At 43.5% G+C, this 16,649-nt stretch overlaps 1 protein-coding gene across 1 annotated transcript; it reads left to right on the top strand.

Moving 5' to 3' along the window:
* Nucleotides 1-8,303: 8,303 nt before the first annotated feature.
* On the top strand, nucleotides 8,304-15,943 carry mettl2a (methyltransferase 2A, methylcytidine). The gene is made up of 9 exons (XM_067428875.1): nucleotides 8,304-8,506; nucleotides 8,984-9,072; nucleotides 9,737-9,981; nucleotides 11,809-11,858; nucleotides 11,945-12,005; nucleotides 12,133-12,272; nucleotides 12,986-13,092; nucleotides 13,422-13,487; nucleotides 15,489-15,943. Exons 1-9 carry the CDS (start codon nucleotides 8,352-8,354, stop codon nucleotides 15,635-15,637), a joined length of 1,062 nt encoding a protein of 353 aa, XP_067284976.1. The 5' UTR covers nucleotides 8,304-8,351; the 3' UTR covers nucleotides 15,638-15,943.
* Nucleotides 15,944-16,649: the final 706 nt, after the last annotated feature.

Raw genomic sequence — 16,649 nt, 5'->3', positions numbered from 1 at the left:
CTACACAGATATAGACTAAATCTCGACTGCACTGTCAAAACATTGGGGACTTTATTCTACAGGTGGAATCTGGATATTATTATGATCATTTTTTTTAATGCAAATGTAGGCTATGCATAGCCTAGTCTAAAAGGGTTGGAATTTTGTTCAACTCTAAGTTCACCCGAAAACAAAATGTTCTCATTAGGCTAATTACCCATCCTTCCAAACCCGTAAGACTTTCGTTCATCTTCGGAACACAAATGATCTTTTAAAGAAATATGAGAGGTTTCTTTCCCTCCATTGATGGTATAATATGCAGCTTTAACTACGAAAGAAAGGTAGTAAATACATTATAAATGTAGCATTTAAAACGTTTCATGTAACATTTATTTATAAAATATTAATCTCCAAGCAACTGCTATGGCGTGAACATGCATGTGTGAACACGCATGTGTGTACACACGTCGGAGATTAATTTCTGATGATGCACGACCAAAGACCATAAAAAATAGTGGACGACAGATGCCCTTAAAGCTACACTGTGTGATATTTTCCCCCATCTAGCGGTGTAAAGATATATGACCATCCAGTGAATAATAGTTTCTGTTCCTCTCAATTCTGATTTCGTTTTAACTCCTACGGTGGCCGATTTAGTCCAACATTAACATGGCAATCCCCCTCTTTACATTCGACACGGTGCCATCGAGTGTTAAAACGCGAAAGGTGAAGCTTGAATTTACGAGTATGTCCCTCTTTGGCTAATGTACTTTCAAGATGGAGGGGCAACATGGCGACCGGCATTCGAACCCCTCACCCGTATGTGTTTTCAATGGTATATTATAAACTTATGAAAATACTTTATTACTTGAAAGAAGTAAATATACATTAATGAGCCCATAAATTTTTGAAAGAACTAAGTGTTTTTGCTAAGAATAAACTCAAAAAGTTACACAGTGTAGTTTTAAAGAGTAATACTTTATTTTTAAACACTTAAACTCTGTGGACCCTGTACAGGGACGGGAATGACTTTGTCATGTATATACCTTCAATTTTAAATGTCTGTGGAGGAGCTATGAAGTGGTACCATTTGAAAGCTTAGAGTCTCTACTTTCTGGAGATATGCATCATTTTGGCATTTGTTTTACACAAAGTAATGTATTTACACTAAATTACTCTGATGTCATTTCCGCCTGAAAAAAAGAAATAAAAATTAGGTGCTTTTTGATTTTTTTATATAAATTCATTTTTGAAAGTGTGTAACTTAGGCCCTGTGTGCTCCAGGTGTCCAGCATATATAATTAATTTAATGACTCTGGGATATTGCATTTATATCACTGTATATGGTGGTGGGAGGGGGTGGTGGAGAGGGGTAGCAGGGTCGGGGGAGGGGCGAAAAGGGGGAAAAAGGGGGGTCATCTCTTCAGACCATAGACTGTAATAAAACTCGACATCACCCGTTTCCGCTTGCCAGATTTGAAGCTTTCAGGCGGCCTGCACAGCAGAAAGTACAGTCACGATATCAAAAGCCCGCCCACACTCTCACAGATGCAGAACAATTAATTATGTTGGTGTGAAATAAACAGTTATGGAAATGTAGTAATTAGCTAAAGCTCCAATCTGCTCCCAAAAATTCTGAAAAAAGTCTGTTAGTGCCTCAGTGACGACTTCACTCAGAGAAGACGTCGATCTCAGCTGTCAATCACACCCCACGTTTTTAAAGCATCATATAACTAACTAAAACTAAACTTATTTTAAAAACGAACACTTGAAATGAAATCATCATGTGGGGGGGGGGGGTAAATCTGTCATACAACATGACACAGACAAACTTTTCCCCCCCACTATTTACTGGAATTTAGTGGAAATTGCCCAAACTGCAGGTTCCTAGAGCACACAGGGCCTGAGTTACACACTTTCAAAAATGAATTTATAAAATTTTTTTAATCAAAAGCGCCTACTTTTTTGGGGGGTTATTACAGCTTACACAACGTATACTTACATTTTTATTACTTTTAGCAGTGTTTTATGTAACTTCAAAGGGTTTCCTGTAAAATGACACCAACATTTTGAACTTAGGCCACTGTGTGTGTATGGGAAGCTTTTCAATTTGGGTCGGCCAAATCCAGGCGGAAATCCCAAAAAATGGTCTTGGAGTTAAAGAAGTAAAGACCTAGGCCAGATGAATGAAGTGGGTGGGAGGGAAAGTGTGTGTGGCATGAAGGTGTCAAATATTATTCAGAGACAGATGTAGGCTATAGGCCCGTGATATAGCCTAGGCTACATCCCAATCTGTCATTTCTGGTCTATTTTTTGTCCCACGGGTCCTGATGTCATGGTGGTCTCTCTATTATCCTGGCTGCACTCGTGTGGAAACTGTTCATGACTGCTACGAATATGCTAAGTTTGAAGAGAAGTAGGGACTTGACTTGCAGTCAGCCACAGATAACGATCACATTAACAACATTCCATGTCTCCATCAATCACAAGGGGGTTCGTTAAAACGTGAAATGTCAAAGCCCATATAGAAAATATTTTTTTTAAAGCAAAGATTGTTATAATATGAACTCTCTCTCCAGTTTGACATGGATGTGAGCGATGACTGCTGTTGTATGATAATGATGTCCTAGGTGTCAGCATGAAGTGCAAAGCGTGATGTAAAATAGTGTAAACACTTTTACATGGCTTCCAGGCTTAGTTTGACACATTTTTCTACACTGGAGCTGCCTCTGAAACTTTTGTTGCTATAGATACAAGACGTGCTCTGGCTTGTGCATGGAGTTTCACCGAACTCTTCTGGAACTGTTGTTTCCATGGCAGCAACTGCACTAGAGGTTCTCTGGTGATGTATTACATTTTATTATTAGCTCTCTATGAATATACAGTACCGGTCAAAAGTTTGGAAACATTAGGGTTTTTTCTTCTTCTCACCAATTAAGGCTTTATTTGATCAAAGATAGAGTAAAACAGTAATAGCTAGCCTACTGTGAAATATTGTTAAAATTTTAATTATAATAAATATTAAAAAATGTATTTTTTTCCTGTGATTTCAAAACTGGATTATCAGTATAATTACTCAAGTCTTCAGTGTCACACGATCCTTCAGAAATCATTCTTGCTTTGATACTCAATAAACATTTCTTCTTTCATTAATGTTAAACAGTTTCTTTTGATTATTTGAATTCCTTCTATGTAAAACTATTTGAATTACCATTGTACTATATAAATAATTGCAAATATTACAAATGTGCTATATAAATAAAACTTGCATGCCTTCTGCTGCTTAATATTATTGTAAAAAACTGATTTCCCCCCTTTCATTTCTTAAGGTTCAAAGGAACAGCATTATATATATATATATATATATATATATATATATATATATATATATATATATATATATATATATTGTGACAAGTGTCCCGAGCGCTCATCAGCGTCGCCCTGGAAACAAGGCGGGCACACCTGCACCCGCTCATCACAGGCTGAGCCGTCACACCTGCAGCTCATCAGCGGGCGGCTTTATAAGCCTGCCCGCCGCCCAGAGAGGTGAGAGATGTCTCCAGAAGACTCGGCTAACTGTTGTCTCTGCGCAAAGCACTTCGTATTCCGCGTTAAAGAAGGAGATCCTGGGCCGCGTTGGGCTATCTTCGATCAGTGCTGCACAACTCTTCCATGACTGGTCCTACGACCCACGGCGCCCGCCCCGACTCCAAGCCGCAGATCTCTCTCGTCTGGCACAACACTGGTTGCTGGCCGAGGGTTCCACCGCCATCCAGGTAGCGGAGCGCGTCGTCATTGACCGCCTCCTGCACGCGCTCCCGCGCCACCTCCGTCAAGCCGTGGGGATGCGGAAGCCCACCACCAAGGATGAGCTGGTTGAGGCCATTGAGCTGGCGGATGCCACCTTCCACCGGGAGGTCGGGGAGCGAGCGTCACCTTTTCCCCGAAGGGTGGTCCAGGAGCGGCGCACGCCGGAGGGTACCTCGCGACCAGTAGGCAGGCCGGCGGTTCCCGGGCCTCCGGACGAGCCCATGCCCACCGAAGCCCCGCGATCCCCTGGACGAGCATGGCTGGCAGGCTGCGCCGTGCACACCGAGAACGCGCCCCGGGCGGAGGTGAAGATCAACGGCCGTCCCTTCCTGGCTCTCCTGGACTCCGGCAGCGCCCTTAGCCTAATACAGGCGGCCATCCTGCCGCCGCGAGTGGATTCGAAGACCTCCGTCCCCATTGGGTGTGTGCACGGCGATACCCGAGAAGTCCCCGCACGTCGCGTGTCCATCGAGGCCGCCCCGGGCACCTGGGCCATCGAAGTTGGAATCGTCAAGGATCTGCCGGTCCCCGTGTTGCTCGGAAGGGACTGGCCGGGGTTCGACCGTCTCCTCACCGCCGCCACACAGCCTGTCAGCCTGCCTGGGAACCGCCCAAAGCGCCGGACGGCGCGGAGACCCAGACGGCGTCCTGTGCTGCTGGCCTCCGACAGCCCCCGAGACGGTGAGTCCACCCCCCAAGCTGCTAACCTGTTCTATGATCTCTTCCAGCAGGTCTCGGGGGCCGGGGCGTTCGCCCGCGAGCAGCACGAGGACGACCGTCTGAAGCACTGCTGGGCTCAAGTACGGGTCGTGGAGGGGAAGGACCTACAGCCCGCGCTGCACCCTACGCCCCACTTCAAAATTGAACAAGGCCTGCTCTACTGTGTCGCTCAGCGAAGGAGGGAGGAAAAAAACCTGCTCGTCGTGCCCCGAAGCAAGACCGAGGCAGTGATGGAGATCGCCCACGCACACCCCATGGCAGGCCACCTAGGGGCCCAGAATACCATCCAACGGATCCGAGACCGCTTCCACTGGCCCGGCCTAGAGGCCGAGGTGAAGCGGTTCTGCCAAGCCTGCCCCACCTGCCAGCGGACATCGCCACGAGTTCCTCCCCCCAGCCCGCTGATTCCGCTGCCCATCATCGAGGTGCCCTTCGAGCGAATCGGAATGGATCTGGTGGGACCGCTGCCGAAGTCCGCCCGGGGGTTCGAACACATCCTCGTCATCGTGGACTATGCCACCCGCTACCCAGAGGCCATTCCCCTCCAGAAAGCCACCACCAAGGCCATCGCCCAGGAGCTCTTCCTGCTGTGTAGCCGAGTGGGCATCCCCGCCCAGATACTGACTGACCAGGGCACCCCGTTCATGTCCCGGATGATGGCCGATCTCTGCAGGCTCCTGAAGGTCCAACAGCTCTGCACAACGGTGTACCACCCCCAGACCGACGGCCTCTTCGAGCGGTTTGACCAAACGCTCAAACAGATGCTGCGGCGGGTGGCCGCCGAAGACCCGCGCGACTGGGATAAGATGCTACCCTACGTCCTCTTTGGCATCCGGGAAGTCCCCCAAGGGTCCACCGGCTTCACCCCGTTTGAGCTCCTCTTCGGCCGGCAACCCCGTGGACTGCTCGACATGGCCAAGGAGGCCTGGGAGCAACAACCGGGGGTACACCGTTCTACCATCGAGCACGTGCGGCAGATGCGCGACAGGATCGACCGCGTGATGCCCATCGTCCGGGAGCACCTGGCCAAAGCCCAGCAGGCCCAACGGAGGCACTTCGACCGGGCCGCCCAACCCAGAGAGTTCCAGCGCGGGGACCACGTCTTGGTCCTAGTCCCGACAGCCGCCTGTAAGTTCTTGGCCACCTGGCAGGGTCCCTTCACCGTCGCCGAGAAGGTCGGGCCCATCACCTACCAGGTCCGGCAGCCTGGGAAGAGGAGAGCCGACCAGCTGTACCACATCAACCTCCTGAAACGCTGGGTCGGGACCGGGCCCCAGCTCTCCGCGTTCTCGGAACCCCCACCGGTGATGGTAGACATGGACCCCCAGCTGTCGGCGGCCCAAAAGTCGGAGTTGCAGCACCTGGTCAGTCAGTTTTCTGCGGTGTTCTCCCCTCGCCCCGGGCGAACTCACATCCTGGAGCATGACGTCCGGACGCCCCCAGGAGTCGTCGTTCGGCAGCGGCCCTACCATGTTCCGGAGGCTCGGCGACACGCCATCGAGGCAGAGGTACAGGAGATGCTGAAGTTAGGGGTCATCGAACCATCACGCAGCCCGTGGTCCAGCCCGATTGTGATGGTCCCAAAGCCCGATGGCACCTTCCGCTTCTGCAACGACTTCCGCCGGCTCAACGAGGTCTCGGAGTTCGACGGCTATCCCATGCCCCACGTAGATGAGCTGCTGGACCGCCTGGGGAGGGCGCGGTACATCTCCACCCTCGACCTCACGAAAGGGTATTGGCAGGTACCCCTCTCCAGTCAGGCCAAGCCAAAGAAAGCCTTCTCCACTCCGAGCGGCCACTGGCAATACCGCGTCCTCCCTTTCGGCCTGCACGGAGCACCCGCCACCTTCCAGCGGCTCATGGACATCCTGCTCCGACCCCACCAAGCCTACGCGGCGGCCTACTTGGATGACGTGGTGGTACACTCCGAGACCTGGGAGGACCACCTGGACCGGCTGCGGAAGGTGCTGTCGGAGTTACGTCGGGCTGGGCTGACCGCCAACCCCCGGAAATGCCACCTAGGACCCGCGGAAGCCAAGTACCTCGGCTACCAGGTGGGACGGGGCCTGATCCGACCCCAGGAGAAGAAGGTCTCGGCGATTCTCTCTGCTCCCCGTCTCACCACGAAGACGCAGGTACGAGCCTTTTTGGGGTTGGCGGGTTACTATCTGTGCTTTATCCCTGACTTCTCCTCCTTAGCCTCTCCCCTGAAAGACCTGACCAGGAAGGGGCAGCCAGAGAAGATCCTGTGGAGCACCGAGGCGGAGGCGGCGTTCCACCGCATCAAGTCGGCCTTCACCTCGGCCCTGGTCCTACGAGCGCCCGACTTCAATAGCCCCTTCCTGCTGCAGACGGACGCCTCTGACACCGGGTTGGGAGCCGTCCTTTCCCAGGTCACCGACGGCGAGGAACACCCGGTGCTCTACATCAGCCGAAAGCTGACCCCAGCAGAACAGCGCTACGCAACCGTGGAACGGGAGGCGTTGGCCGTCAAGTGGGCAGTCCTGGAGCTCCGGTATTACCTCCTGGGCCGCCACTTCACCCTGACCACTGACCACGCACCACTTCAATGGATGGCCCGGGCCAAGGAGACGAATGCCAGGGTGACGCGGTGGTTCCTGGCGCTTCAGGACTTCAACTTCACCGTCCAACATCGTGCCGGGACGGCCAACGCCAACGCCGATGGTCTTTCCCGGATGTGGTCAGCTTTCGCAGGTCTGTCAGGCTCCACTCCGCACCCCCCCCCCCCCCCCCCAGTTTCCCCGTTTCTCCGCAGGACCAGGACGTCGCTTAGGGTGGGGGGAAAGTGTGACAAGTGTCCCGAGCGCTCATCAGCGTCGCCCTGGAAACAAGGCGGGCACACCTGCACCCGCTCATCACAGGCTGAGCCGTCACACCTGCAGCTCATCAGCGGGCGGCTTTATAAGCCTGCCCGCCGCCCAGAGAGGTGAGAGATGTCCCCAGAAGTCTCGGCTAACTGTTGTCTCCATTCTCCCTCCAGAGAGCAGCGTGTGACGGCCAACACTCACTCTGAGCACAGATCCAGATCACCGCGAGCACCGAGGACGCAAGAGAGACCACACCGAGCACGGAGCAACCCACTCGACGGACTTTTCACTTTCACTTTCATCAATAAATCCACCCTTCGGGGAAACTCACCTGCCCTCCTGTGTCGTGTACTTCTTCACCCCGTCACAATATATATATATATATATATATATATATATATATATATATATATATATATATATATATATATATATATATATATATGTGTGTGTGTGTGTGTTGGCTATATGAATGAATTTTTTGTAATATTTATTAATTCCATAAATATCTTTACAGTCTTTTTGATCAGTTTAATGTGCCTTTGCTAAATAAAATTATTAATTTCTCTTTTTTTGTTTCTTTAATTTTCTCTTTAAAAAAACCTTACTACCCCAAACTTTTAAAATGTAGTCTCTTCAGTCTAACATAAATAAATAAAAGACTATATATATATATATATATATATATATATATATATATATATATATATATATATATATATATATATATATATATATATATATATATATATATATATAATTAAAATAAATAGGTCTACCACCAAATATTTTCCCAAGAAAACATGATCCGACTGAAAAAATAAGAAATAAAGTAATTAATAAATAGCCCTTTGAAGATGCTACATATCAACTCTGAAATCTGAACCAATGAACCATTTCAACTTCATTTTGATTTGCACAATGTCTCGGAATGCTCGGTAGGTGGCGATATTTTCTGTTGAGCTGCAGAACTGGGCGGAGACACTCCATGTGCATCCGGTTCGCGTGACCATGGCGGCGCCTGCTGCTGCTGATTCTTCCCCCGTAGAAAACATGTCAGAAACTGCTAATGGACCAACGGAGAAATCTGCTGAGGCCCAGAAACGACCGCAGTTCGGCACCCGCTTCCTCACAGATCCGCGGCAGGTGTTTCAGCACAACGCGTGGTATGCAAGTCTCTCTCACTCTCACTCTCACTCTCACTCTCACTCTCACTCTCACTCACAGACTCACTCACAGACTCACACAGAGAGAGAGAGAGAGTCTGACCATGCTGTCAGTTTGACACTACAGTTTGTTTTGAAGCCCGTAAAGGTGGTTCAAAGCAAGATGGTATCTTTGGTTGTTATTTAGGATTTATGTTGTTCTATGTGTAAATTTGTGTGAGTGTGACTTGATTCTTTAGAATTAGAATTCTTTAGAAAGTTCAAAACGTTTAATATTTTATTTATAATTAAAGTACTTTACCAATAAAGTATTTTACCAATATATAATAATGTGATATATGAATAGGTAATTAATAACTACCTTATGTATATGATATATAACAGAACTGTATGCATAACATATGATGTATAACATACATAATTTTAACTTTTTTTTTGTTTTGTTTCACTCATTCTGATGGTGTTTCACCTCTGTAGGGATAATGTGGAGTGGTCAGCAGAACAGGAGGAGGCCGCCCAGAAAAAAGTGCAGGAAAATTGTCAACCTCTCCCAGCAGAAAAACAAGGTATCAAGCACCTCATCTATCACCCACCTATAATGCTTTATAATAAAAATACATTTTAAAGATGCAAAAATACAGTTAAATATAGCTCTGAGCTCATCCCCAAAATGGTTTGATTATCATAGAGAAGAAGAAAGTCAAGTTATACTGTTTATGTACCATTTGGGTTGATCAGATCCTGAGCAAATGGTCATCAATTAGTAGAAGTTGAATGGGTGTAAGACACAAAGAACCATCTTAGACAATGCGGTGTCACAACTTCATTAACATACAGACCACAGTTGTTACAACAGGCGTAACTTCATTTACTTTAAGAGTGGTAAACTGTAATACGATAAAAGGTTTGGATGTTCTGGGTTCATACTGATGCCGGTAAACCTAAAGTGCTACTTTGTCACTGCCATGCTACAATAAACTGCTTCATCAAGATCTTCAACGGCCATCATCATTTTAATGTAAACTTATTTGTTTCAGAAAGTTTTTGTAATGGCAAAGTTTTTTTTTTTTTTTTTTAAGATTAACTTTAGGTTTTATTTTACTGCATTTAAAAAAAAAAAAAAACAACACTGTGTATCAGCAGGTTTTTAGAGAGTAGACTGCCGCTTTGGTTACAAAGGCTTGCTCATCCTTTTGCAAATTCTTTTCTTTGTTCATATCTCTCTTTCAGAGGAGTTTGACAGCAGGGCTAATGAGTACTGGAACGATTTCTACACGGTTCATGAGAACCGTTTCTTCAAAGATCGACACTGGCTGTTTACGGAGTTCCCTGAGCTGTCACCTCAACAAAAGGCTCAGCTGGACGCTGAGGAGATGGGAACTGCAGTTCAGCATCTGTTAAATGGTGAAGATATTCCTTCGTCACACACAGACACTACATTTCCTGGAGCCTCTGCATCCTATCGCATCCTGGAGGTGAGCTTTGTAATGCAATAGATGTATTTAAGGGGCCGTTCACCCAGATTAATGTCACCATTGACTTTCTTTTATGTGGAATAAAAGTCAGTTCACACCAAGAATGATAATTATGAAAGTAATGTTGACTATTAGAAGCTGCACCAGTGGGCAATTACCAGTCATGTTCCTCCACACCAAACTCACTCATCCATTTCTTTATGAACCTTGCTTTGTGCACTGGTGTGCAGTTATGTTGGAACAGGGAGGGGCTATCCCCAAACTGTTCCCAAAAATTTGTGAGCATAAAATTGTCCAAAATATCTTGGTATCCTGAAGCATTGAGTTCCTTTCACTGGAACTAAACAGCCATGCCCAACCCCTGAAAAATAACCCCACACCACAATCTCACCTCCACCAAACTTTACACTTGGCAAAATGCAGTCAGGGAAATACAGATCTCAGTAACGGCATGCTTTACACCACTGCATCCCAAACTTTGCATTGCGCTTGGTGATGTAAGGCTTGGATGCAGCTGCTCGGCCATGGAAATCCAATTCCAACTCAATTCTAGTCAGAATATGAGTATGAAACTTCTCCATTGGGCTGTGATTATGGGACGTGTTTCAACCAAACAGGAAAGACATCAATTGGATAGAGCTACAACCAATCAGAGCAACGAAGCAACGCATTGTCAAATGTCAACATAGTTCAACTGCACTGTGTTGCCAAGTCTGCATTTTTTTTCCGCGGGTTGTTTTCTATGTCCGCGGGTTGAAGCGACTATTATGTGATATATAGACCCATGAGTGTGAATTTTAGCAGGCAACCTTGCCAAAATAACACACATTTTACTCCCAAACGCCATTTTTTTTCCCGGAGAACCCCCCGAGAAGCTAGTGTTTAGGGCTAGTAGTTGGTGGGTTTTGTTGTAAAAACTTGGCAACCCTGTCTGCACGCACGCTGAAATCAGGCTGGAATACACGATCTTTGCCGGTGTTGTAAATTTTTTTAATAATTTAATGATACACAGAGTACTTACCCAACATGATCATCATTTCTGAGAGAAATTGTGAAGGTGACTGCATACAAACAAGCTCTCCGTTTAGGATTCGATCAAATATAATCCAATCCCCTTTGATGACGTGGATGATTACGTTTCTTTTTATCATCTGTCCGTCATCGTCTAAAGCCCGTCCTGATGATTTCATTTGTCCGAACAGTTTCTGTTCGGAGATAATTACTCCTCAATGGATCGAGGCCAGATCGAACCGCCTAACCTAATAATCTTGTGGGCGGGGTTAAGTTTGGCTGGCATCCAGGCTACCACTTGGTATCTTTGAGTTGCTTTTTGTCCCCTAATTGCTTCCACTTTATACAGTAATACCACTAACAGTTGACGCCGACAGTAGAATAGTAGTTAGGAAATTAGTAGCGAGAAAATTTCATGAATTGATTTATTGCACAGGTGGCAACCTCTGACGGTACCACACTTGAGTTCACCAAGCTCCTGAGAGCGACCCAATCTTTCACAAATATTTGTAGAAGCGTCTGCATGTCTAGGCGCTTGATTTTATAAACTTTTAGTCATGGAAGTGATCAATACACCTAAATTCTATTATTTGAAGGGGTGTCCCAATGCTTTTATTAAATAAATAAAAAAAACATTCTATAACATTATTGTTATCATCCTTGGTGTGAATGGGCCTTAAGAGTGAATAAATTACAACAACTTTATTATTTTTTTGTTATCTGTTCCATAATAAAATTAAAACCCTGTCAGTAGAATATGCTCACTTTATCCTTTTGTGTGTGTGTGTGTGTGTGTGTGTGTTTGGGGGTCTTTAGGTGGGCTGTGGAGTAGGCAATACAGTTTTTCCCATCTTAAAAACCAACAAGTGAGTCCAGATGTAAACCAACCAGACCTCTCCAGAGTGTTAGTTACCCATGCAGATGAAATAACTTTTTTCAATTTGCTTTACAGTGACCCAGGACTCTTTGTTTATGGTTGTGATTTCTCCAGCACGGCTGTTGACCTTGTCAAAGTAAGTAACGGGAAGCTTCTGACCTCTTTTAACTAAGAAGTCTGTATTTGTATCTGCAGTCTGCGATCGGTGTTTAGTATACATAGCAGGTCTTTATTTAAACTTATTTTATTTATTTTTTTGGCAGTCAAATCCTGAGTATGATTCGTCACGCTGTTATGCATTTGTCCATGATATGAGTGACGAGTCTGCTGAGTTTCCAATGCCAGAGCATAGTCTGGACGTCATTGTCCTTATATTTGTGCTGTCTGCCCTGCATCCACAGAAGTGAGTGTTAATGACACCGTGAGTGAGTTTTGAATTAAGACAGATGTATATTTCTCTTGTTATATTACTACTTTTATACTACTACCCCCCCCCCCCCCCCCCCCCAAATGTTCCTTTTTTTATCAATTATATTAATAAAATTAATGTAATGGCAACACTGCTTTTCTACAGCATTTTTTAATCTTTGTTAATGGTAATGTTATCATTTACTGATACATTATTAAAATCAAAAGTTGTATTTGTTAACATTAGTTAATGCTCTGTGAACTAACACAAACAAATTATGAACAGCTGTGTTTTTATTAACTAACATTAACAAAGAAACTCAAGTACATTTAAGCTTAGATATAAAGGCCTCTCAATATTGTCTTCTTTAAAAGCTGTCATAGTATTGGTAGGTGATATGTAACTTTAATTAGTCAGTTACAGCATTATTCTTTACTTTTGCGTATCAATATTGGCTTATTGCAAGTTCCAGGCAACAGGTTTCCTACAAGGTCATGTTAGTTTTATGTCTCGTGTATATCCCCCCAATATTCTTTTTAATCTCAAGCCAATATTTCATATCTATTAATTGATTTGAAATAATAAATGTGTTATAAGTCACCTGGCAGCAGGACCAATGTCATTATCACACAATGAGAATAGAGTGATTGTCCCCTTGGATGGTCAGCCCCTACCAGTGCATTAACTTCTTAATCCCTCTGTTTCAGGATGCAGAACTCCATTAAAAAATTAGCACGGTTGCTGAAACCTGGAGGAGTGTTGTTATTGAGAGACTATGGTCGCTACGATATGGCACAGCTTCGTTTCAAAAAAGGTAGATGTTACATCCTTGTGAAAACTCCACATTTTTTAGATAATTTCTCAAAAAAGATATTCGGATTGCAGTAGGTTTTCTTGCGTAGTGTTCAAAATGTCAACATTCCTTTACTGTACAACATATTTTGCTCTTCTCTTTTTTTGTGTAATTTTTATCAGCTCAAACTTTGAAGAATTTGATTTGTAAGATCTGTGTACAAAATGCAGCATGTTTTTAAATATTTGTATTTATTGACCGCTCTGCTAAAAACTAGCATGTGAGGCTGAACCCATAGCAGTACAGCAACAGGCCTAATTGCGTTTGCTAATTGTCCTTTACTCAATCAGGGAGGTGCTTGTCTGAAAATTTCTATGTAAGAGGGGATGGAACACGCGTCTACTTCTTCACACAAGGTAAATACATGTTTAGACTTAAATTATACACTTATAAGAACCAATATTTGATGGACAAGCTTTGGTTGCAGAATTTATAATGATAAAAAAAGTGAAAGGCTCCAGACTGCAACCAAATGGTACTGGTGCGACCACCACTTTGCCCAACTGATAAGAGCTGCCATTTGAGAAACATCAAATGAACAAGCGTAAAAAAAAACTGTGCTACTAGTTAAAAAGGGTCATATACTTCCATTTTTATACAAGTGAACATGATACTTTATTGTCTAAATGAAAACTTTGCAATATACTTTAATTAAAAATTCTCATTAGTATTGTAAGAAAACACTAATTTTACCTGGTCAAAAACAGCTCTGTTTTCACCAAGCCATTTCAGTGCATACCGCTTTAAATAACAAATGACCCGCCCCTCTGTTCTGTGAGCCGGCACGTGGAGCTGTTGCCATTGACAACAGTAGAGGCGAATGACTGTCGACAGGAATTTCAGGACACATCTGTGCAACTTTATCAATTTTAACCGGAGTCGGACCCGGTACAAGAAGACAGCTCCACGAATGCTATGTCTTTACTGATGTATACGTTAGTTCATTGACATGTTGATGTTACACCTAATGACAATAAAAACTTTTTTTCTGTTAATGTTGGTTTTTCAGTAATGCGTAATGTTATCTATGCAGTGCAATAACTGTTACAACATGATTTTTTTTTTTACAGTAACAGACACCGTTATGAACCATCTACATAATTAAGCTTAGTGTTACCACATCCACGTTAACTTTAAAACCAGCGTACACAGTTTGTAATAACACAATAACCATAATGGGTTGTTCATTATAAATGTGGGATTATGAATTATAATGAGAACGTCATGCATAGAAAGCATGCCGTAATTTAATTTACCCTGTTAAATTTAGCTGCATTCATTGTAAAGTGTGCAAATGTTTCAAACTACACTCACTTCTTCTGGAGGTGGATTCTGAGGCGATTCGGATTTAGGAACATCAGAATGTTTCCTGTGTTCGTTATTACACCCAAAAACAGAACACCCCAATCGCTTAGACGCCATTCTGCTCCAGTGTCTCAACTTATACAGTGGCGGATATGACGACGACAGCTTGAGCTCACTCAGGGTGGGTCTGAGATGAAACGCTGCTGTCAATCAACAGTCGTGGGAGGGGAGTCCGACCATCTGACGTCACAAGGTTGAACAGCTTATTTGAGACAGGGGAAAACATATAAGGAAATTAAATAAAAACACATGATGGATTGTGTGTGGGTACGTGCGTGTGATATGGGTAGCTATAGGGGCAGTGTAGGGGGATAAATGTTCAGTTTGTACAGTGTAAAATCCATTACACCAATGGAAAGTTCCCACAGTTCACAAAAACACAACGTGTGTGTGTTTAAATTAACACACAATTGTAAGGTAATGTAAGTCAATGGAGGCCAAACGGCGTTGATAAACATGCTAAATACCGATTATGTGTCTTTATCATACATATGCCATTTCATTCATTTCTCTCTCTCTATATATATAATTTTTTTTTAATTATATTTTCCCCTCAACGTTTATATTTAAATATTATGAAATCCCTATAATATTTGATCAAATCATAATGAAATCATTGTTGGATCTTTTTGTACTGTATGACGTAGAAAGTCTAATGAAAACAAAAACTACTTAAAATTGCAAAGAATTTCACAGAAAGTAAATAATGAGCTCTCTTTTATAATCAATGAAGATGTCAGTCAGTTCAATATGATATTATAGAAAAACAATTATACATTTAAGAAGAGTAGAATATTCAAATAACTCCCTATATCACGTAGGTGGTTGTTAAAAGTACTTTTATGTCTGTGAAATGTGCATTTCCAGGAAATAAATGTAATGTTATTAGTAACTGCACTTATTAATGCAAAACAATATTAATTTTATGATTTAAATTGAATTCATTATCAACAATTCATGTGTTTGTTTTGACTTGTGCCATTTTCTCCTAGATGAGCTGCATGATCTGTTCTTCAGTGCTGGCTTAGAGAAGGTGCAGAACTTGGTGGACCGGCGCTTACAGGTGAACAGAGGAAAGCAGCTGACAATGTACAGAGTCTGGGTACAGTGCAAGTATCGCAAGGCCCTGGTGCCTCCTTAGAGTCAGTGCTTATTTGGAAGGAACGATAACATTGGGTCTGAAACATAAGAATGTTGTGACATGGTTGTTTTAAAGACGATGGACAGGTTGCAACAGCTTAGAAGATTACTGTGCTGACACATTCCATTGAGCATGCTGAACGCACTAAGTGGAATGGAGACTACTTGGGAATGTTGATGGAGGACTTGGGTTCCCATGATGCATCCGAGGACCTTGAACTGTTTGCGCATCATACTGAGTGATGTTTTTAAGCGCATTTTTTTAATCTTATGAATAAACTACATGATGGTATTAAATCAAACCCTCTCTCTGACTCTCAGCTTCTTTGTTTTCCTCCCTTGTCTTTAGTCCTTTATCAGAAATAAAGCTAAATGTGGACTGAAAGCCACACAACTCCAATTTCATGGGCTCATTAATATTTTTTTAACATAGTTATTTAATAAAGTTTTGAGGTCGATAAAACATGATTCCCACATTCATGGAAAACCTGGAAACAAGGTATTTAAACAATCTAATTTGTAAAATTGTGATGTTCTGGAAACGGATAAAAGCTTAAGAAATGGTGATTAAAGTATTTAATTGGCTAAAGATTACTCTTTGTAAGTGCAAACATTTGTTACCAGTAATTGTAAGATATAATAGTGGAAGTTTACATTTGATATATTTCTTTAAATGTATTAAGTAAACGATTATTTTATTTTAAAATTCTAAATGTACTTTTGTTTACATTGTACAAATCCAAGAAAAGTTGTGATAATATACCAATAGAAGCAGTCACCGTTTCTGTCATTTCATCTTTTGATCACTAATACAGGACAATTGGAGTCAGAGTCCAAGAAGTTGTACCTTTTCCAGCTTTATTTTATACTGTTTGACTACAAAATCTAGTTTAAAACATGTTCACATTAAAGTTGACATTTCTTTAATGCTGCACGTGCCCAGCTCCAACCCCTATAAAAATACAGGGGGAAACTTTATTTTCCTTTCATTGATAAGTGCTTGCTAGTGGAAA

Source organism: Pseudorasbora parva, chromosome 2, assembly GCF_024679245.1.
Source record: "Pseudorasbora parva isolate DD20220531a chromosome 2, ASM2467924v1, whole genome shotgun sequence".
NCBI lineage: Eukaryota > Metazoa > Chordata > Actinopteri > Cypriniformes > Gobionidae > Pseudorasbora > Pseudorasbora parva.
Note: the sequence above shows the minus strand (reverse complement) of the source record. Positions and strands in the feature narration are given on the sequence as shown.

Coding starts and splice junctions, on each gene's coding strand:
- mettl2a (XM_067428875.1), top strand. CDS start 8,352: ATGGCGGCGCCTGCTGCTGCTGATTCTTCCCCCGTAGAAAACATGTCA. Junction 9,073..9,736: donor TCTCCCAGCAGAAAAACAAG/GTATCAAGCACC, acceptor TCTCTCTTTCAG/AGGAGTTTGACAGCAGGGCT. Junction 12,006..12,132: donor CGGCTGTTGACCTTGTCAAA/GTAAGTAACGGG, acceptor TTTTTTTGGCAG/TCAAATCCTGAGTATGATTC.